General features: G+C 52.5%; 1 protein-coding gene across 5 annotated transcripts in view; it reads left to right on the top strand.

Moving 5' to 3' along the window:
- HM13 (histocompatibility minor 13) overlaps positions 1-23038 on the top strand; it is a 37333-nt gene extending 14295 nt beyond the window's left edge. Inside the window, exons 4-13 of one of the 5 annotated variants that reach the window (XR_002138829.3) lie at positions 4513-4601; positions 6276-6361; positions 6466-6591; positions 7372-7429; positions 10400-10483; positions 13590-13626; positions 15552-15654; positions 19797-19882; positions 21561-21763; positions 22600-23038. Coding sequence is in view for 4 of the 5 variants with exons in the window: in XM_019748493.3 (XP_019604052.2) it covers positions 4513-4601; positions 6276-6361; positions 6466-6591; positions 7372-7429; positions 10400-10483; positions 13590-13626; positions 15552-15654; positions 19797-19882; positions 21561-21707; positions 22600-22699 (916 nt within the window). In the remaining variant the exon portion in view is untranslated. The remainder of the gene's footprint in view (positions 1-4512; positions 4602-6275; positions 6362-6465; positions 6592-7371; positions 7430-10399; positions 10484-13589; positions 13627-15551; positions 15655-19796; positions 19883-21560; positions 21764-22599) is intronic. The other 4 variants (XM_019748493.3, XM_088789208.1, XM_088789207.1 and 1 more) reach the window with 4 other exon arrangements.

The raw sequence follows: 23038 nt of genomic DNA, 5'->3' as shown, positions 1-23038 counted from the left end.
TTATTATTGTGTTAACCTGCCAGATAACCTTATATGGTTAGCCTTTGCTTTTAATCCTATGTTACATTCTGAAACCAAAGCTCAGAAGGGTTAAGAAATTTGCTAGGATCACACAGCTGATAAGCAGCAGAGCCAAGATTCAAATCCAGGTCTGAGTGGCCCCAGAGCTCATTTCCTTCCCAGTGCCACCTGCTCAGATTGCCACCTGCTTGTGTCACTTCAGTGGGGATGAAGGACCTAGACCAGTGACCCTCAGGTGGGGCTGCTGCTGGCGTTTTGGATGTGCCAGTTCTCTGCAGTGTAAACATTTGGCACCCCAGCCCTCTTACCAAATGAGAGTTGGGCCCCCAGCTCTTCCCCCAGCTTGTGGCTACAAAAGTGTCCCCATCGGTTTCCATCTGGCCCCATAAGGTGGTACAGCCTCAGGCTAAGAACACGGAGAGACTGTGAGGTGGCCAGCAGACCAGAAAGTTCCCAGAAGGAAGGAACACAACTTGAACTCAGCTTGGAAGGGTAGGAAACCTGGGAGAGGTGCGAAGGAGGGTGGGGCCAGGCCAGGAGCTGGAAGGTCTGTGCAGTAAGAGCACAGTCAGAGCAGTTAGAGAGAAAGCTAGAGACACAGAGCAGGGTCTGCTCACAAAGGCATTGAATGCCAGGTGAGTTTGGCTTCATTCCTCTAGGCACACTGGCAGGACAGCCCGGTAGTCAGTAGTGTGACCTCAAGAGGCAGACAGCCCTGGCACCAACGCCTGGCTCTGCCGACTCCGTAATTTGTGTAAGCTACTCAAGCCCTCCGAGCTCCATTCCTTCACCTGTAAGATGGAAACACTCCAAGTACCTCCTGGTAGGGACATGGGACCGATCCAGTGAGCTACATCTCTTACTCGCCTGGAGCACAGTGCCAAGTGCACTGTAAGTGAGGTCACAGCCTGAAGTCACAGCTGGCACTTGAACTCTGGTCTTTTGATTGAGTTCAGTGTTGTTCAACTCCACCTACCTACACCCACAAAATCTTGGTCTAGCCACCTTGGGAGAATTCTAGTCCAGCCCCAATCCCCAAAAAATGATGGCCCATAGAACCTGAGTGACTTGGACCTAACAAGACGGGCAGAGCCAGTCACCCTTCCTCAAAGGGACAGACCTCTCCCTCCCTAATGGGATGGGGTGGGGCAGTCACTGCCAGGCACTGGGGTCCCTGCTTTCCCATCCTGATTAGGATCCCCCCAATTCTCAGACATTACACCCCAGCATCTGCAAAAGGTTTGAGACACCCCCTTGCCCCCCAGCCCTCCCCACACCCAACCACCATCACAGAGTGAGAGAACCCAATTTATTTTGAAAGCCACTATTAGGACAGGTGCTGAGGAACTGATTATTTCACTTTATGTCAACAACCCTGCAAGAGAGCCCTCCATCCAACTGCCCAAGCAGAATATTTGGAACCTGTATCATTTTGACAGGTTCCTTTTTTTCCTATAGAACAATAACTGAGGAACATTGCCCCAAATTTGTCATGGATTAGCCAAGAAACAATTATCCATGTCTTTTAACGAATTCATAACTTTTACTGATAGAAATTATCAACAGAAAATAGAACCAAGAGCAGCTAAAACTGCACATGGTAAAAATTGTGAGTGACTGAAAATTATCAGAAGAATCACTTTTTTGGTAAAATTCAGAGCACAAAATTTGACCTGGGAAGATTCGATCTTATAAAAAGAATTGGTCGCCATGGACAGAAGAGCTGCTCAACATCCAGAATCACAGCTCGCCTCTGAAAAATATGTTATGGACTAAAAACTGGGATGAGTGAAATCATTATTGTAAAATTTACATGGAAAAGAACTGAATTGGCTGTAGAGGGGGAGGGAAGGCATAATTTAATCAGGCTATTTAGAAAGTTGGTCCAAGAATTACATTTATTTTTCTTCTTCAATCAAATTGAGTTTTTTAAAGTATTTTCTCAAAAGTCTACAGTGTTAGAATTTTGGTGAGCTGTTTATATCCACAAATTTAGAGTCAGCCCTTCCTCAGGATCCAACAAGGTCTGAAGGTTTGAGACAGGGAAACTGAGGCTCAGAGGGGTCATATGACCATCAGCATTCATAGCTGGTAGGAGTAAAAAGTAAGGTTTTGAGCCCGGGCCTGTCGGACTCCACGGCCAATATTTTTTCTAGTTTTGGCAAAAGTGAAGGGGAAGAGGGTGGGCCGGCAGCCCTCTCCGAGTGGGACTGCATATTGACAGAATAGAGGCCTGCTGGAAGGCAGTAAGGCCTGAACCCCAAGCCTCATCAGCCCCAGGTCTTGTGGGATTCCTTCACCACCACCACCATCCCCCAGCCCACCTCAAGCCTCTTTGGGAAGAAACCGCAGTTTGGAGTGTTGGGGTAAGGCAGGGGCCGCAGCCTGCCTTTAGAGTGCAGTCACCAAGATTCGAGCCTGTGCCAAAATCCTTCCTGCCAAGAAACCACAGCCTCTTTTTATCACCTATTAGCTCACACCCCACCCAGCTGACCTTAAGAGGAAAAAAGACCCATAAGGCCAAAATCTGCCACTCTGGGAGGAGGAAGCAATGTCACCAGTATCACTGACCCGTGCATGCCTCCTACCCCCAGGAGAGAAAGGCAGCAGGATGTGGTTTGCTAGCAGGAAGTAATGACCTTTAGGTTTGACGTGAGCCATCAGGGGCCAGAAAGAATCTGCCTGCGCCAAAAGTCTGCATTCAGAGGCATTCAGCAAGCATTTGCCAGCTGCCTCCCAGCACCAGGCCTGGCAAGGGTGGGATGAAGGTGATAAGCCAGGAACCCTGCCCTCGAGGTCAGTCTCACACCTGCCATGTTGCTCGACTCCTGTCCTGTGTTATCCAGCAACCCCTCTTTTCTTGGGATAACAAAGACATCAATCTAGAGATTTCCTACTTGAAGTTGAAACTGCAATTAAGCTTACTGAGTGCCAAGCATTCTTTAATCCTCTTAATAAGATTATGAGAAAGCTGTTATGGTGTTCCAAATGAGGAAACAGTTGCAGTTAAGTCACTTTCCCAGGGTCACACAGCTAATAAGCAGCAGAGCTGGGATTCAAACCCAGGACAGCAGGCTGCAAACTCCATGCTCTTAATTGCTGCAGAGGGCAGACTGGAGTGAAGGGCTTAGCTCCTTAGGCCTTCTCTCTGCCTCTGCATGTAGAGTCTGGCTTCAGACTCCCCCCAAAAGTGATTCAGCAAACTATCTGAAAGTAGCTTCCAGCCTTACCCATCCCAGCTTCTGACTTCCACCTCCTCAGAGCCTGCTGTGGAAGACCACTCCCAGTTCCCACGTCTCTGTTCACAAAGCCCTTTTCATTCATGCCACAGCCTTGCAGACTAGGAGGGATTGGCTGACAAGTAGGGAAACTGAGGCCCAGAGATGCTTCTTAACTCCACCTCTTTCTCCAAGCCCCAGGGCCTTAGAAGGAGGGCTCCCTTTTTCCTGCTTTTACCACTATTCCCTGGGTACCTCTTGGCCTGCTTCCATTTACCCACCAGTTGGGAACACCATTCTGGATTTGCTCACGTCATTAGTCATGTCAGTCTATCTGATGTTGCCGAATGCTTTCGAGCTCGGGCTCTGGACAAGTTTCAGTGAAGGAAGCTCACAGTTCTCACATCCTCGCTGTGGGTCCAGTGCTAGACTAAACTCCCCTGCTCCCTCTCCTGTCTTTGAGACAGTTGGTATTATTGTCCCCACATAGATCTGAGGAGACAAGCCACTGAAGTGGCTCACTTAGGGTCACACGGCTCATATGTGGCAGAGCAGACTTCAGGGCCACCCAAGCTTGTAGCCACCCCACATCCTGCCGCCCCCAGGACCAGGCTGGGCCAAGAGGCCTGGTATGCTAATCTTGCTCTGAAGGTGATCCAGAAAAGAAAGTCTCTGTTCCCTGCCTGGGAGGAAGCAGAGTATGCTGGGTAACAAGAGAGTGCTTCCAGCGTGAGGCCAAGCCCGCCTGGAGTTAACATGAGGGTGCTCTGGCTCTAGGGGCTGTGATTCATCCGGCTGATCAAGTCCAACGAGTTTGTAAAAATATCATGCCTCACAAGTCACAGAGTGAGGCGACCGTCAGGTCATCTGACTTAATAGGTCTGGAAAGGAGTCCAAAAATGTGCATTCTTGACAAGGGACTTACATAGACAACGAATGGACCAGACTTTGGAATCCATTGCTCTCCTAAAAATCGTTTTACGTGAATGTCTGCCTCTGTTCTGTGTTTCTTGGGTGATAACCAAGAGGCGGTACAGAAGCACTAGGAGTCCAGGGCCCGAGGTTCGAGTCTCAGCTCAGATACTGGCTCCCTGTGTGGCCCTGGGCAGTGACTTACCTTCTGAGGGTCTCTGTTTCCACATGTGTACAATGGGCACAATAGCACCTGCCTGTTGCGACAGCTGTGAGGATACCAGAGATCCCAGCTGTGAATGGGGGTTTCGTGGGGTGCTGCTGGGGCTGTGGTTGCCAATCTGCTTGGTCTTTTTTCCAGCCCCTTCATGAATAAGGTTTTTCCAGCCAGCTTCCCAAGTCGGCAGTACCAGCTGCTCTTCACACAGGGCTCCGGGGAGAACAAGGAAGGTCAGTGCTTCCCGCTTTCCCTGCCTGCTCCCCCTTTATCTGCCCGATGTTGGGGCTTTCCGGTAGAGCAAGTGATGGCAAAAGTGGGTTCTGGGGTCACACTGCCTGGGTTCGTTCACATCCCAGCCCCGCCACTGCTTACACAGGGGACTCTGGGTGACCACCTCTACCTCTCTGAGCCTTGGGTGGTGGTGGTGTTGTTTCATCTGTAAAATGAAATGATGTTCTAGTAGCTCCCTCGGAGGCATGTGGTAGGCTGCGAGTAGGTGATGAGTAGAAAGCATTCAGCCCCCTGCCTGGCTTAGTAAGTACTCAGTAAAAGTCGGCTGTTATCGCCGTTTTTATCATGCTATTTTCAGTACAATTACTTTCCCACCTAAGATTTGAAAAGGAGGTTCCATGGCTTTTTAAAAAATAAAAACTACAGGGAATGGGGAAAAGCCAGGGCATTGGGGATTAGTTAGGATATGGGTTCCAGTGCTGTCACAGGATTACCAATGTGTTAACCAAATGGAAGGTGTTTCTCATGTAAAAGTCTGAGCTTGGGGATGTCATGCTCTCTCGTACTGGAGCCTGGCTCATTCTGCCTCGTCCCTAAAGAGCAGTGATTCTTTTTTGCATCTCTGGTGCATCTGTACCTAATCAATTATTGTGAAATTAAAAAGAAAAGAAAAAAAAGCTAAGCTTGTACCACGGGTCTTCAGGGTCCCAGGCTCCATCTGTCTTTTGCTCTGCCACACTCAGTGGCCCTTAGGTCCAGGATGGTGTCCCACCAGGCAGGAGAGGCAGCTGTACCACGGCCCCATTTAGCTACAGGGGAAGCTGGAAACTGTGGCCCTGAGCTAGTTGGCCTCTGTCCAGACCCAAATCATCAAGGTGCTGTTACCACAGAGGAAAGGACAGAAGCTAGGGCCAACCAGCAGTCTGCTGCACTCTGGAATCTGAAACAAATGGCTGTGCTCTATAACCCTGGGCAAGCCCCACCACCTGCCTGGGCTTCCTTATTAGGAAACTTGAAAGTGATGGAGAATGGTTCTAGTGCAAGGGTGTCTACCCAAGGCCCTCCATGGGGCTCCCTCAGGGACTCCCTCCTGCTTTTCTTCCAGGCCCCCGTCTCTTACCTTCTCCCTCCTCCTCTTCCTCCTCTGCTAGTGACGTAGGGCTGCCAACAACCTTCTCGATTCCTTTGGTGACAAAGTAGAAAGACTCCTGAAAGAACTGGGACCTTGTTAAAGACCTGGGCTCGGTGGTAGCTGGACTTGATTGAGTACCTACTGTGTGCCAGGCACTGTGCTGAGTGCTTCGTAAAGACCATCTCACTTGCTCCTCACAGCAGCCTATCAGGGACATGCCATGGTCCCCATTTTACAGATGAGTCAACTGAAGCTCAGAGAGGGCGCTGCCTCCCCCCAAGGTCACCCACCTACAAGTGCAGAGCCCATGCTTCCAGCACCACCGACCACCTCCCACTGATCCCACACCAGGCTTGTGTTCTGTCTGAGCCCCCATTCCCTCCTCTAGGAAAATGGAGGGGTTGGGTGTGGCTCCCATGAGCACTCCCGGCCTGTGCGCCTCTGACAGTGCCCACAGCCATGCCCTCCTCCGTCCAGGGGCTGACAGGTGGGAGGGGCAGCCCCGCCCCGGGGAGTGGACTTACCCGGCCTCTCTGCCCAGAGATCATCAATTATGAGTTTGACACCAAGGACCTGGTGTGCCTGGGCCTGAGCAGCATTGTTGGCGTCTGGTACCTGCTAAGGAAGGTGAGGAGCCAGGGGCTGGAACAGCGGGGAGAGGGGTGAGCGGAGCACGGGGGGGGTGGGGGGGGCGTCGTCAGCTGATCTCACTCCCACCTTCCTTCCCCCAGCACTGGATTGCCAATAACCTCTTTGGCCTGGCCTTCTCCCTTAACGGGGTGGAGCTCCTGCACCTGAATAACGTCAGCACCGGCTGCATCCTGCTGGGCGGCCTCTTCATCTACGACGTCTTCTGGGTGAGTCTCTTCCCCTCCCATCTCTCTGGCCCAGGCAGCAGTCATCTGATTGAAGGCAGCAGCCATGGCCTGGAAGTCAAGGCTCCAGAGCAGGTCCTTTCTGGGCTGAGCTGCCCTCATCCATGAAACAGGAGAGAGTAGATTCCCCTCTCACTGAGAGCCCACCCTCTGCCCTGTGCCCCCCTCATCTCTTCCTCACAGTGGCCCGACAGGGGTGTTACTTGATCCCATGTCTCCCTAGCAAGTGAGCCGAGACTCAGACAGGTTCAGGCAGGGTGGTTAATGCTGGTGAATGGGCCCAGCACGGGCACTGGGCTGGGAGGCCGAGCTGCTGTTGACAGCACACTCCGGCTGCACCCAGCCCTGGGCCGAGGGCCCTGCCACACTGATGCCGAGAGGCATGGCAGTCCGCCTAACTGCGCACCCTTTCCCCAGCCTCACAGCCTCTTCTCCCCTTAAGTGGGTGGTACTGGAGGACTTTCTCTCTTGCGGGGCAGAACCCTCGATGAACAGGAAGCTGGCCAGGACCATCAGAGGCCCTTTTCCGACTCCTTCGAATTGCCCCTTTTTGTTGCCCAGAACTAGGAGCCCAGTGATGCGTCCATAGAACTAGTATTGGTGGCTACCTACTCTCAGCCTCGCGTCCCTTCTGGAGCCCCACCCTGCCCCCTGCCCCTCTCCCTGCAGATCTCAGGCAACAGCACATTGAGGAAACCGAAGACAGTCATTCTGTCCCACCCAGCCCCCACCTCCCTCCAGACTCCTCTCTTCTCCTTCTAGGTATTTGGCACCAACGTGATGGTGACAGTGGCCAGGTCCTTTGAGGCACCAATAAAATGTAAGTGACCACCCCTGCATGGGGAGCCCCCTGCCCCCACCCCAGTGGCCCTTCCTCTCGTGGTCCCTGTTTTGGTCATACCTGTCCCTGAGCCCTCCCCCTCACACCGCGTCCTCATTGGTTCATCTGGCTGTGTTCGTGCACAGTGACCCTCTGTCCAGCCCTTGGTCACCGTGCACTGTGCTGCGGGTGGGCTGGAATGGGAGCACGCACAGAGAGGGGTGGCGGGACACACAGGCACCTCAGAGAAAGAGACCTGAAGCTCCCCTCGCTGGAGCCCTTGAGCGCCTAGCTGGCAGGAGTCTGTCCTGCGTCTCTCACACTGCCCTGGGCCTGCTCTTCAGTGTACCCATTGTTTGTAAATATTAGGAAATCCAGCTACAAGCATCATAAACAATGTGGAGATTTTGTTATCACACGCTGCAGCAAGTCCAGTGATAGTGTCTCAGTGTTGGGTTAATGACCCTCGGTGGAGTTGCTAAGAGCCGACGTGACTTCATTCCTCCCACCACCACCCCATTCTCAGCATGCCCCCCGTCCCTAAGCTCATGTTGTCGTGGTTCCCGGGATGGCTGCCACAGCTCCCAGCGTTGACTCCTCACACAGCCATGTTCGGAGACAGAAAGGGGGAACTTTGTCACTCTTTCATCAGAGAGGGATGTTTTTCCCCAAATCCCTGCAGCCTCCCTCATATTTCACTGGCTAGAATTGGGTCACAGGCCCAAATCCAAACCAATTATCAGCAAGGGGGGTGGGGAAAGCATGATTAGCTCAGAGTTTAAGCCTTAGACTACTCAGAAGTCACCTTCTGGGATCACGAGACCCAGAGAGGAGGACAGAATCACCCAGGCATGACAGCAAGGACAAAGGGGAGGATCCTGCTGGGGAGGCCTCCGCAGTGAGTGAGCTCCGTGGGAGGCAGTGGCTCAGCAGTGGGCACGTGTGGGGAACTTGGCCTCGAGAGACAGTCGAGTAATAGCTGTCTCTCTCACAGTTAGTCTCCACTGCTGTAGTTCTTGACCATGAGCTAGAGAGGGGCTCATGGCCGCATACTGCTCCTAAATGCTATGATCCCCGCTCAGTGACCCCAGAGGAAAACAAGTTTCTCCCAGCTTTGGTTTGAATAAATATATGAGACGTGGCCTGGCCCATGAGCCAGGCACTCCCGCCAGAGCGATGGAGGCTCAGTGTGGACAGGCCTGGGTCGCTGCCCTCCCCAGTGCCTGGGAGCACAGTATTTGAATTGGCAGCCCCCCAGAACCAAGGGTATCAAGTGAGGGCAGTTCTCCAGAGCAAGAGACCAGACATTGGGTAAGCCAGATGCTGGGTGATCCCAGCCAAGATGTCAGGGAAAGCTTTCCTGGGTCATGAAGGAGGAATATGCATTGACTCAGCGTGCGGGGGCAGTATGCACATTTGAAAGGGAGAGTACAGCTTCAGCAAAGAGCTAGAGGCAGGAAAATGCGTGGAGCGCCCTGGGAGAAGACACTCAGAGAGGGAGTGTGGCTGTGTTTAGGGGAGCAGCAGGAAAGACGCCAGATCCGGGGAAGCCAAGGGTGTCATGCCAAGGAGCTTGGACACTGCCCAGGAGTGATGAGCCACTGGCAGGCTCTGACCAGGGAAATGACACTGTCATATTTGGTTTCCGGTACTTAGAACCTGGCTTTCTGGCTAGGGTGAAGGCCAGTTGCCCTCCACTGCTAGGAGTAGATCTCAGAGGCAGTATGGAGCGGAGGTTAAGTGCACATATGCTGAAGTCCGGCTGCCTGGACTTGAATCCCAGATCTGACGCTTGCTGGCTGTGTGGCCTTAAGGAAGACACTTCTCTGGACCCTGGTTTCTGCATCTGCCACTCAGAGTTGAACGGTACCAGGATTGAGATGATTGAATGAGGGGATCTATAAATCATTGTGACTGCATTCAGCGCAGGAAGAAGTAGGCAGAGGAGGGCATCTGTACATTTATTAGGGAAGCATAAGCTTACCCACAACCCTAGCGTGCCTCTGCTTGCAGACCATTGGCCAGAGCTGGGTCATGTGACCACCCCATGCCGCAAGCGAAGTCCAGAATTCAGGGACCAGGATTGTCCCGATTGTCTTAGCCTTACAGCTGCCCCACACAGAATCGGAACTGGGTTAGTAAGGAACAGGTAGGGTAGCGGTTAACAATGTGCAAATCATCTAGTCGTCACCACGACCCTGTGGGCCCGTTCTGTAGTCATACCCAGTTCACAGGTGAGAAAACTGAAGCACAAAGCAGTTAAGTAACCTGTGCAAAGTCACATAGCAGAACCGGGATTCAGACCCACACAGTCTGATGCTGAAGCCCACACCTACCTGCTCTTCTACTCACACGACCCTGAGGGTGAAATCCAGTTACAGCCACCTCTTACCATAACTGGACACAGAGAAAAGCATTTCTCTCAACCTGTATGTATCCAAACAAGCCGCGCAGCAGGATTTACAAGTGAGGGGCTTTAAACAAGGAATTTGTAGGTGTGTGGCCTCTTGTCCCTTGGCAGACACAGGAGTCTGTAGTCCAGGCCCCCCCCCCCCCCTCCCTTCAGAACAAGGGCCCCGGGCTGTCCATACGCCTATTGTAAGGTGAGGGAAAGCCCATTATGTCAGCACTGCATGGGCTCTTTAATCCCCTTTGGTCTACTGGCTTTAGGGTCATCCCAGTTAACCAAAGGGTTCCATAGCATAAAAGACATTGAAATTGTATGGTATGTGAGTTTTAGCTCAATAAAGGCATTAAGCCTTTGGCCTAGATGAGCCTAGAGTCTTCCCCGCTGTAAACAGCAGTGGTTCTACATGATGACATTGCCCTTCAGCCTGCCAACATCTTCTCACCTCCCCGTCCCCACCCCCCAACCCAGAAATTCAGGTGCATGAGTTTCCTACAACAGAGATAGGGGGCTAGGAGTCAAAGTGAGCTGGGCTCTCGCCAATTCCTTGCCTTCCCCTACAGTGGTGTTTCCCCAGGATCTGCTGGAGAAGGGCCTCGAAGCGGACAACTTTGCCATGCTGGGACTCGGCGACATAGTCATTCCAGGTGACCGGGCTGGGGTGGGGGGAGTAGTCCCTGGATCAAGGAGGGCGGTGAAACAGACAGCCTCACCCGGTGGGAAAGAGAAGGGGAATGGTGGTCATGTGGCACACACCCCTGGGTCAGCCCGGGATTTGGTGAAGGAGTCCACCTCAATAAACATTACAGCGCACTAGTCATGTGCCAGGCCGACAGCAGTAAGAGTGTCTTCACAGAGCCTCTAGTCTGGGTGAACAGACATTACTCAGAACTAAAGAAATTGTATGGCAGACTGAAACTCACTCTGTGAAAAAGCACATGTCATGACCGTCTTAGAGGAACCTGACTCCTGTCACACACCTACACGTGTGCTCTCCCTTTGCCAGTGTTTGCAAGTGTCACAAATGTGCTAGAACTACCAAAGTCCCATTGGTCCTCCTCTCCTAGTGGTGGAAGGGCTCCAGGGAAAACATGCTGTGTGTGTAGACAGAGGGGCACCATGGGTGTGGGTTCTTGTGTCTGCACGTTTAGCAGAGGGTCATGTGGCACACACCTGCTCGTTTGCACAAGCTGGCCTTTGAACCCATTATCTGCATGTGGGTGCTAGTCAGTACACCTGTGCCCGTCTGCAGGCCTGATCACGGGCACGTATCCCCGGGGGCCGCAGCCTTGCCTCGCCTTGGGGCACCGGCAGCCTAAATGACCAGTCAAGAGACTAAGGGCAAAGCTGAGTGGCCACTCTGAGGGCAGCTGCAGTGGCTAAGGCCTGGATGTATGTGTCTGCGGATCCGGGCCTGGTGACAGGGGCAGTGAACATCCAAAGAGCATACTTGTTCTCCTGGTCCCAGAGGGTTAGACACACACACACACACACACCGATCCACACACCCACCTGGTAGTTAGTTGCTTAAAAGAAGAAAGTTTGAAACAAATGAAAAGCCAATTTGTTTTCCACTGCAGGAATTTAATAGCTATTCTCGTAACCTGGGATGGTAACATGCATTTCTGTTGATACTTTTATTTTGTGATATAAGTATCACAAAATACTTGTGGTGGTAAAGCAGAGGCTCTCTCTTACACCAGTGAGAAAACAGGCTCAGAAATGAAGGGACTTACCTAACTTCTTACACTGGTAAGCAGTAGGGCCAGGACTCAGAGCAGGTCTGACTGACTACGAAAAAAGGTTACACTGTCAGAGCTACTCTTATAGCGGTCATCACATAGTAAGATAATAATCACAACAGCTGTCATTTATCAGGCACCTGGTGTGTGCCAGACACTGTGGCGGTGCTTTTTATACATTGTCTTTGCTACTCCCAGCAACCCAATGAGGTGGAACGTGCCTACAGCCTTGGGGCTACATGGGTATGATCTTGAACCCACTGTTGCTATAACCTGCAGTGCTGTGAGGCAGGGAGATGAGCTTCCCCTGGAAGAGGCAGCTCCATCAGACAGAAGAACGGGCCTGTAAAGCACTCCGCTCAGTCTGTAGGATGGTCTATCACAGGCGCCCACACACACTTCCCCAGTGTCCTGGTTGTCACAGCGCTGGGCTTGAGTCTGCACAGCACGTCTCTGCGTCTCTGTATATACCCTGTGCAAACGGGGGCGCCAAAAAAATGTACACACGTGACTTGTATTCATCTTTTGTTATCGGCATATATTGAGTATTACAATTTTAATCGTTTTTTCCTTTCTTAAAACGTGTATACATTTTTTTGGCACCCTCTGTATATCTAAGTCCTTCAGCAATCAAAATAAATGGAAGTTAACTGCATCCTCGTAGAGCCTCGGGGATATTCTTCAAAGAAGAATGGGTTGCTGCAGAGCATTGTTTTGAGGACCAGATGCGTTATGAGGAGTGAACGAAAGTTTGGCAGAGCTCTGACCCCAGGATCAGTTGGAGAACACTTGCAGAATTTAGCCGCTAGGGGGCACTGAGTTCCTGGCTTTGTTTCCAGAAAAGCAGCATTTGCCTGCTCTCCACCCACCAACTGCCTACTCACACACAGTCTACAGTAAGGACTAACTCATTTCTCGCTTTACAATTAAGCATATGTTGCCAGTCGGTGCTTCTGATCAGCACAGAATGTTTTGGTTCTTGAGAGCCTGCTGTTAACTAAATGAGATTCAGCCCTTGCCTGTCTGAGCCCAAAAAGTCAGGGAGATGATACAGACAGATGTGCTGTATGTACAATATACAGCAGCTGGTGGCTGTCTTGGGGATTCTTAGGCTTCTAGGGTGTCTGGACTGGGTTTTGAAGTGCGAATAAGAGTCCAGTGGGTGGACAGAGTTAACCCCCCCCCCCCGAGCTGCCCCCACAGCCTCCTAATGGTCTGCCTACTCCTACGCTTTCTCCCTGCAGTTGCCACAGGGGTCTTTTTAAAGTCTATTTAGGTTATTCTCCCACTCAGAACTCTTCCGGTGTGTCCCCTTGATTAGACCCAGCTTCTCAGTTCCGTGGGCCCTGCATGGCCGGTCCATCCCCTGCATCGCCTGCTCAGGGCTCCTTGTCCCCTGCCACACCTCCTGAGCCTTTCCTCAGGACCTTTGCACATGCTGTTCTCTCTCCCTGGCAAGTGTCACTTCCTCAAAGAAGCTCTCCTTCGTCCTCCCCCAACCCCCAGCCTGGGTCTCATCCCAGTACACCTTCCCATGACACAGGAAGCAGCCTCACAGTTACAATTTTACACTGACTTTGGTTACTATTCGAGCAGCCTGTGTACCCCTTGCCCCCTTGGTTGAGCTCTGTGAGAACAGTGGTTTGTGTTACCCCTGTATTGCCTATGGTGCCTGCTAATTAGCAGCCCTCAATAAACACTTGGGTGGATGGAGCCGGTGTGACACAATATGGTGCTGTGAGGTGCCAGGTCAATGTGGTCCCAGGCCAAAGCAAAATCCTGGGACCTTGACGTTGTTCTCGGTGGCCTGATAGAGAAACGGGATTTCTGCTGGCAGTTGGCAGCATTGGCAACACCCTGGGCCCCAGTGATTGCTTCATGACTGGGAACACCAGCTTGGGGACCCATTTGCATGTTGGTTACTACCCTGCTCCTCCCTGGCCCAGGCGGGGGGCTTCATCTCCTGAGGCGCTGGCTTCCCCGTCGTCTAACCCAGGCTTTCTCCCCACAGGGATCTTTATCGCCTTGCTGCTGCGTTTTGACATCAGGTGAGCTACTTTGGACCTCGAACCCTCAGGCTGCATGAGAGAGGGGACTTCCCCAGGCGGGGGTTCTCCAGTGGCTTTTAGGAACCCAGAGGAGGTAACTGGCGGACCAGACCCTCCGACCCCACAGTGGCCACAGCAGTTCTGATTTTATCTGCATTTTGCTTTTTGAGGTTTTAAGTGTTCAAAATGATAAATTAAGAATCACAGACCAAGCAGTTTAAACCCAGAAGGTCAATAGTCTCTCTCTCCCTATGTGACCTTGGCAAGTGACCTGACCTACGCTGAGGTTTCTCATCCTTACATTACTGGTAAACAAGAGTTTCTACCTCAGGATTATCAAGCAAATCTGGAGCGACAGTGCTGAACACAGGCTCTCAGTAGCTCCCAGGGAAATCCAGCTGCAGTCTCGTCATTTTTTTTTTCGTCATTGTTTTTATCAGCCCAGGGTCAGGTCACCGTGTCCCAGCCACTCTGGCTGTTCCACAACCTCTCGTTATTCAGACTTTTTTTAGTCAATTGTAGAAAGTGAGCACAAGGGAGAGAGGAGGGGACCAGCTTGGGTTACCACCTAAAGCCACAGGAAAGGTCTCGCTGGAGTTAATGCACCTGGGCAGCTGGAGCTGCCACCACCAGGTGGCGCTCTGTCATCCCAGGGGAGGGCTTGCTGTGTGTGCGCTTAATTGTGAGGTGGTTTATGAACTTTTCATTTGCTCGTGCCCAGTCATTGCAAAAGCAGTAATAGTGTTGACAGTGGTATTGAGCAACTCAGAACAGCATCATTGAAATCCAGTTTGCACGCGCAACTTAACGTTTTCCTCCTTCACATATGTCTGGATTATTTGTGTGGTGCCACTCTGGACCTCATGTACACACGAGCTTACAGACAGAGGCCTTGGAAGGCACGTAGTCAGTTTGTAAATGAGGCACATCTTGCCAGCTGGCTCTACTCTTGGCTCTACAGAGGTGATACAAAGAGAAACTCATGAGAGTCCCCGGGCCGTTTGCTGGAAACGCACATTCAGTGCCAGCATCCTCAGAGGCAGAATCTCATTCCTAGGCTGGACTTGCAGGATAAGCAAGCCCTTCAGGGTGGTTCCAGGATCTGTGCAACATTCCCAATGGGAGTCAGTTGCACCCCAGGCTTTATAACCGGATAGCTCTCAGTGTACTTGCAGCTCAAGGCCTAGAAGCAGCCAGGACAAGGAAAGAAGGGGGTCAGAAGTACCCGTTCATTTCACAGATGTCACTGGGCACTGTCCCAGGTGCTTCGGATGTGGAGCAGTCATGAGCTGGTGTAAAGGGAAGTAGTGTAATGACAGTGCCAGGGTGCATGCGATTCAGCTGTTCTGAGGCTGAGCTTGGATGAATTGCCAGGAAGTCACTGGCATTTTATCCACACGGTCAGCATCTATTTAGTATTCACAACAGGTTACTGAACTGTTATGTGCACTGCATTTAAAAGTAATAACTTAGCTTTACAGTGTCTGCATCAGTGTTTCTCAAAGCATGAGCCTCCTGTATCAGATTCACTTGGGTGGTTTTTCAAAATGCAGGTTTCCGGACCTTGCCCCAGACCTATTAGATCAGACCTAGAACTCTATTTTTTTACAAGCTTTCCAGGTGATTTCTATGCTGGCTGGAGTCTTACAGCCACTGTTCTAGGTGATAGCATTTGATATTCACAAGCACCGGGGAAATGCCTTGTGGTTTCCCCATTTTGCAGATGAGTAAACCAAGGCTAAGGGGAGGAAAGTGACTTGTCCAAACACACATAGCTGGGGCAGTACCAGAGTGCATGCCCGCCTCCGGGCTCCCAGCCCAGAGCTCTCAGGCACCTCACAGCCTCCGTGGTCTTCCCAGCTCCCCTCTCAGAACGGATGCCTACATCTAACCCTCCTCCTCTTTCTTCCCACCCCTTCCTGAAGCTTGAAGAAGAACACCCACACCTACTTCTACACCAGCTTTGCAGCCTACATCTTCGGCCTGGGCCTTACCATCTTCATCATGCACATCTTCAAGCATGCCCAGGTGAGCAGGACCACACTCAGTGTATCAGGAATGCTTTCACTGCAGGTGACGTCGGAGGACGTGTTTGTCATACACCAAGCTGGGCACTACCGAGCAGTGTCAGAGCAAACACATCTGGTTCTCTCAGCCTTTCAGTCATGGTTGCTGCAAGATGACTGCCTCTGCTTCAGGCAGCACACCCACATTGGTGGTGAGAAGGCGGGAAAAGGACCCCAGCCACCTGTTGCCTTCACGAGGAAGGCAAAACCTTCCCCAGAACCTTCTCAGCAGATTTTTGCCCGTATCTCATGGGCCAGGTCACTGTCACATGGCCCTAGCTGCAGGGCGTCTAGGAAAGAGAAGAGTTGGCTTCTGAGCCTCAGTAGAGGGCGAGACTGAAGAACGGGACTGGGGTGGGTGTCGGGTGTTTCAACCAGTGCCCACCCCACCAGATGAGTGATAGGGTGTTGGGGGCCCCACTCCCCAGGCAGGCTAGGCCCTGTATCCTCCCCCCAAGATGGATATTGAGCTGCCACAGAGTGAACCCAGATGGGGTGGGGGCTAGAGGCTGTTGTCAGTGTAGCCTGAAGAGGGGCAGTCTGGGGGGCAAAGCCAGCAGACAGGACTACTCTCTACTGGCAGTAACAGCGCTTCCCATGGGCCAGGCTCTGCTCAGTACTATAGGACCGTCGGGAACAGATGAGGAAACCGGAGCTCAGGTACCACGCCACAAGTATGTGTTAGAGCCAAGATTCATACCTGAGTCCCGTGAAAACCAAGCCCAGGCTCTGAACCACCAGCCCTGGGAAAGGCTGTGTGGAACGGAGGCTGAGGGCGTCCCAGCGGGAATCCAGACCCCACTGCCTACTCGCTATGGGACTTGGAATAGGTTGCTGAGGTTACACTTGATTTTGTTCATTGACTAAAAAGAAAATGAGGATAAATAATAGTGTCACCCTGGGATTACTTGAGGAGGAAATGAGTTAATATAAGTAAAATGCTCAGAATCGTGCCTGGCCCTAGCTGTCAAACTGTTGTTTCCCCTTCTCCCCCCACCCCCTCCCCAGGCCGCCCACCCCCCAGGGCACCTGCCACAGAGGAGCCACCTTCAAACTAATGGCAAGAGCTGTTTGTAAGCAGTTACACTCTGTGCCAGGCACTGTGATAAACCCTTTTGCTCATTAACTCGTTTAGTCTTTATAATATTTAAATACCTATAGTATCTATGAAGTTGATACTAGTGTTATTTTACAAAAGTTTGGAGGTCCCCTAGCCCATGGGTGGAAAAACCAACCAATGGGGAGCCACCTCTCATTCTCTTCTGCTCCAAATGGCCTCTGGGTCTGTGCAAACTGAGAGTGACCTACACTTGGCAAGGAGGTCTCAGTGATTAGACCTGGATTGGGGGACGCGTTCAGCCGCCTCTTGGAGGTCTCTTCTCCAACTCAGCCAGTGTTACCAGTCCAAGCCCAAAGCCATTCCCCCGGCAGCCACCAGGTGGCAGGCTTGCCTTCTGCCTCAGGTAGACTCAGCAGAGGATCCCATTGGTAGCTCTCACACAGCTGGGCAGAGGCAGCAGATATGGACCTCTCTTTGTGGGGGACACTGGCCCAGACAGAAAAGGAAACTTCCCTGGGTCACACAGCAAGCCAGGCTGGGTCCTAGCTAGAGTCCTGGGCTCCTGGCCCCTGACCCCAGGCTCGTGCTACGCCCCAACAGCCGCCCAGCAATTCTCCCATCATCCATGTGGGTATCTCCCTGAAAATCTTGGGAAAGGGATCCAGGACACAAGGGGAACCTGATCTATGAGGTCCCTCTCCCTCTCCAAGGCACAGACAGTCCCAATGCCAGCAGTTCCCTAGGTAGGGGTCTCCTCTACCGATGTGGTCTTCAACCTACTCAGCCTCTATCAAAAGCCACTCCAAGTCCGGGATCTAGAAAGGCCCTTAGAGATGACCAGGTGTCCTCATTGTACAGAGAAAGGGGGAAGCAATCTGCCGTGATCACACAGGAAAGCCAAATCATATGGAAAGCCAGCAGTCCTGACCCTCAGCTCACTGCCCCAAGCTGTACACCCCAGCCTCTATTTAGCACTGACTTTCTTTGGAGAGGCTCCCCGGTGCCTTGAGGGGAAAGAAAATAATATACTTGTGTCTTCCTGATCGTCACAAACTCACTGCCTCCCATCAGCTCTGAGTACTGCTCTGGCTGCCCCTCACAAGTTTTGGTATGGACATTTATCATTGTGGTTTCTATCGCTCTCAGCCCAAAGCCTAGCTCATAGCAAAGACCTGATGCAATGGGAGAAGCTCAGCTGCCCAGGTTCAAATCCAAGTTCATCCACTTACAGACACCCTGTGTGACCTTGGGCAAGTCATTGCCCTCTGCCTGAACCTCAGTAGCATCATTTGTAAAACTCTGATCTTAATATTTGCTATGTTAATTAGATTTTGAGGATAATGTGATATGAAATGGTGTGGTTCACAATACACCCATGGCGGGTACCAAAAAAATGATCTGAAGATCAGGATCGGGGCTATGGAACCCTGTTCTCTGGCCCGGGGCTGGCTTTGCCCTAGGAATGATGTCTCCTCACCCAGTCATCTCCAAGACACCCTCTTAACTATGTGAGCACCCATGAAGACACCATTTGTTTAGTACCTTATTTCCCTGAAAATAAGACCTAGCCAGACTATCAGCTCTAATGCATCTTTTGGAGCAATAATTAATATAAGACCCGGTCTTATTTTAATATAAGACCGGGTATAATATAATACCGGATATAATATAACGTAATACTGGGTCTTATTTTAATAAAGACCCGGTCTTACATAAGACAGGGTCTTACGTTAATTTTTACTCCAAAAGACGCATTAGAGCTGATGGTCCGGCTAGGTCTTATTTTGGGGGAAACATGGTATTTGCCAGGCCCTGTTCTGAGTCTCAGAAATCCAGCTGTGAACAAGACAGCTATGGAGCTGCCCTGAGAGAGTTCCCAGCCTCGCGGGGGAGAGACTGCAGTCTGTAATGGCACACGGATGTCCTGTTCCAAATCACCAAAGAGTCCTCTGAAGGACTGGACGGGGCCCTGAGAGTGGGCAGCCAGAGGGCCTGACTCCATGCAAGTGAAGGCTTCCCCATGGAAGTAACGGCTGAGCTGAGGTCGGGAGGAGGAGGCACCTCAGCAAAGGTGGGAAGAGCATCACTGACAGCAGCAACTACACATGCAGTGGTCCTGAGGCTGGAGGTGACCATGAGGACTGAAATGAGGCCAGTGTGGCCAGAGTAAGGCAGGTTCAGGTGAAGGGGGAGAAGGAAGCAGGGTCACATCTCACAGGGACTTCGGGCCCCTGGGAGCATTGGAGGCCATAGAGTGTTGAACTAGAGTGATGTCCAACTTTCAGATGCTGCAAGGAAAAGAATGGCTTTGAGTATACCCGAGGTTCAGTCCCCAGTTTACCATTTAGACCTCTGAGGCCTGGGCTGTCCCCTCTTTTTCAAAAGTATCAGCCTTTTGTGCACAAGGAGAACAGTCTTAGGGGATGTGGACATGGACCGAAATACCCCCTGGAAGGCTTGAGCTCAGTGCACACAATAGTGCTCCATGACCAAGGGTTGTTAGTATAATTGTCCTGTCCGCTAAACCCAGCCATCTCAGCACAGGCTCTGGGCCCAGACCACTTGGGCAGGAATCCCAGTGGAGACAGTGGCCAGCAGGGTAACCTCAGTACACATGCTCCACGCATAGCAGCTATGTCATCGTCATCATCGTATTATAGCAGCATCTCCTGGAGCATTTGTTAAAAATATAAACTTCTAGCCTCAGACCTAGGGAAGCAGAGTCTCTGGGAATAAGACCCACCAAGGAGGTTGCCTGTTTGAACCTGATGTCCTAGGTGGTTGGGACACTGCCAGCCAGGCTCCTGGGTACCCTTAAAGCCCTGCATACTTTAGTTTCTTTGGGTTTCTTGCCTTCCTTCCCAGGGAGCAGCAGCCCTGGTCTGGAAATCAGGAGCCCTGGGTTCAGGCCCAGGCACTAACTTGCTCTGTGAACCTGGGCGGTCGCTGTCCCTGTCCTGCCCAGGAAAGGGGTAGGATGATGGGTGTAGCCTTGAGCCAGTACCCTGCCCAGCACTGCCTCACCACCCTGTGTCCTCTTACAGCCTGCCCTCCTCTACCTGGTCCCCGCCTGCATTGGCTTTCCTGTCCTGGTGGCACTGGCCAAAGGAGAAGTGACAGAGATGTTCAGGTAAGGGGCAAGGGACACATTTGCATGGCACAGGTGCACCTGCAGGCAGCTGCTAGAGCCTGCCAGGGCTGTTTGTACACGTCTCCCAGGGAACATTGTTCCCACCACCAGCCCCATCCCTCTCCCTTTCCACCGCACTGAAGCGCAGGGGGCCAGGGGAGGGCAAGGCCTTGGGCTCTCTAAGCAGCCCACAGCTAGAGGCCAGCTGGTCTTACGAAGGGACTGGCTGGTGTAGGATTTCTCCGCCGGCTGCCCTACTGTCAGGAGTCCTAGGTTCCCGCCCAGCTGTGCCACCATGTGACTCCAGGCATGTCCCTCCTCTCCCCTGGCCTCCTTTTCACAGGGGAGTAATAGGGAGGACTCCAGTGTGGTGGTAGAAAGTGCCCCCCAGATTGGAAGTCAAGTGTCGGCCCCTGGTCAGCTCCCTCTGTGGCTGTAACCCACAGCAAGCTGTTTTTTCTGTGTCTCAGTCACACACATACCCCTGCCCCATGGCCATATACACACTGGCCACACCCTGTGCTCAGCCCCACCTACACCCCAAGGCCTGCGTGACTCCGACAGGTGTCTGCTCCCCAGCACCACCAACCCCGCCTGCCAGGGACCCAGAAATAACTGCCAGCTGCGAATGAAACTGCCCACTCAGGGGCCTTCCACCCAGCTCCACCTGCCTGGCCTCCACGTTGTCCCTCGAGTGCCTGCCAGGCCCTCTGTGCACCTGGCTGCCTGCAGGGGAACCTGTGACTCAGCCCTCCCCCGTACCTGCCCTGCCTAGAAGTCCCAGGCTCCCAGCCTGCCTGTCCTTATCTCCTGGCCTGGCAAAGCCCTGTGGACCCTGAGACAAGGCTTGGGGGTGCTTTGGGAGCAGGGCTGGAGCGTGATCCCTGAGCTCAGCTCCCACCCTTGGGGTAACCTCCCCACTCCCAGTCCTGTTGTGTCCTCATGGGGTCAAGCTCTGAACACCCCTATCTGGAACAGAGGGTGCCCCTTTCACCCACTGCTGCTTGGTTTCCCTAAGTGTTCGGCCGTATATGCACTCTACCCCGGCCTTTCCACCCCCACCCCTCAGGAGGGGGGAAAGCAGGTAGTCTCTCTCTTCTCTCTCCATCTCTCTCCCTAATTCTCCACCTTCTTTTGTTTTACTTTTCCCTTTATTGGTTCTTCTCCCCCCCCACTTTTTTTTAATTCATTTATTTTCAAATAGGTAATACATTCACATGGTTCAAAATTCCATAGCTGTGAGGTGGGACGACACCCTCAGGGCTCCAGCCCCCCCCCATAAAGGCCAGCTCCATCAGCGTCTCTACATTCAGAGGCATTTTTGCACCGAAGAGCAAATAGATGGGTACATATCTTTGCACAGATGGTGGCATTCTCAGAGCGTTCTCCCTCTTGAGTTTTCACACAACAGTGTATCTGAGAATTGATCCTGCAATAGACGTCTAGTGAATCCTATTCTTTTGCCCAGCTGCCTAGTATCCCTCTTGTTTAGGTGCATTTTTATTTTTTTTTTTTAAATTCTCCAGTTGATACCAGCTTCTTTCCAGAGAGCCTGAAGGTACAGAGAGAGATCAAAGTAAGATAGTTCTGCTCCCTGCTCCTGGGAAGAGAGGTCTCTGTCCTCCCTTAGTCTTTTCCTCGCCATCTCTTTTTTTCTGTCTGTCTGTCTCTCACACAGCTACGAGTCCTCAGCGGAAATCCTGCCTCACACCCCGAGGCTCACCCACTTCCCCACAGTCTCGGGCTCCCCAGCCAGCCTGGCCGCCTCCATGCAGCAGAAGCTAGCTGGCCCTCGCCGCCGGCGCCCGCAGAATCCCAGCGCCATGTAATGCCCAGTGGGTGCTCACCTGCCCGCTTCCCCCCAGTGCCCCGGGGCCCAAGGTAGGGCAGACACCCCAGCTCCAGTGTACGGGGCAGGGAGCATTGCCAGGGGCAGACAGCAAGAGGCAGCCCTTCCACAAGCATCAGGCAGTCACTGCATGGGGCCAGGGAGCAGGGCAACCTAAACTTCCACGTCCTCATGCCCCAGTAATGTGAGGCTCTCGTGAGAGTGGATGTCAACAGCCCTTGTCATACAGTAGTAGAGACTGTTACTACTCGTCCATACATAACCTTGGGCAAGTCACTTTCTTCCTTCAGAGCCTCTCTTTCTTCATCTGTAAGTGGGCACATTCCTGCCTCACGGGGCTGATCTGGTGAGGAAATGTGGGTATTGTCCTTGGCATGAACTCAATTGCTCAATAAGTGGAGCCCATAGTAAGAGCTAAGCCCAAGTGTCCGCCTTCAAAAGTGGCTCCGTGCCACTTGCCTGTAGAGCAACCCCCTCGCCTGCCCGCACCCCTGGGGCTGAGCTATCTGAGTCCTGCCATGCGTCCTGGGAGGCAGCCCATCTCCCGTAGCCTCATCCTGGCTGCCTCTTTGTTTCCCCACTGTCTCCAGCAGAAAGTTAAAGTTGGTCGACCCAAGCCCATTTTCTCTGTTTCCCTCTGCCCTTGCTGCCTCTTGGCACCACCGGGCACCGGGAAAGCAGAGCCACCTATCTGAGGAGGACACAGTGCGGCCGGGCCGAGCACTGGAGGATGTTGGATAGTGGATACGGGCTAACGTTCCTCGTGAGCCCAGGGGTTTTCCCGGGACAGTGGGATGGCAGGGCACAAAGATTCTGCTCACCCCCTCCTCTAAATGTGTTGTTCTTATTGTTTTGTTTTTTTGGTCAGTTATGAGGAGTCAAATCCTAAGGATCCAGCAGTCGTGACAGAATCCAAAGAGGGAACAGAGGCCTCGGCATCAAAGGGGCTGGAGAAGAAGGAGAAATGATGTACCGGGTGCCTGACCCTCGGAGGGCCGGACCAGGCAGGCGGGGACGGACCAGCACAGGCCTGCACAAGGCAGAGGGCGCCGGAAGCCTGGCGGCTCCAGGGAGGGGCAAGGACAGGGGCAGCGGGATCCCTCAAGTTGGGGGCTCTATGACCTGCTTCCCTCTCCCCCTTCTGTGGCCTTCCTCTGCCCCTCCCCATCCCCTGCAGGCAAAGGAAGCCCCCAACTTCCCCCCCACTTCCCCAGGTGCCAGGTGGGAAAAGTGGGTCTGATTTTTAGATTTTTGTATTGTGGACTGACTTTGCCTCACATTAAAAACTCATCCCATTGCCCAGGCAA

Source organism: Rhinolophus sinicus, chromosome 13 (assembly GCF_057876585.1).
Source record: "Rhinolophus sinicus isolate RSI-liver-muscle chromosome 13, RSI-T2T, whole genome shotgun sequence".
NCBI classification, from domain to species: Eukaryota; Metazoa; Chordata; class Mammalia; order Chiroptera; family Rhinolophidae; genus Rhinolophus; species Rhinolophus sinicus.
This window is presented reverse-complemented; position numbering and strand designations above follow the sequence as displayed.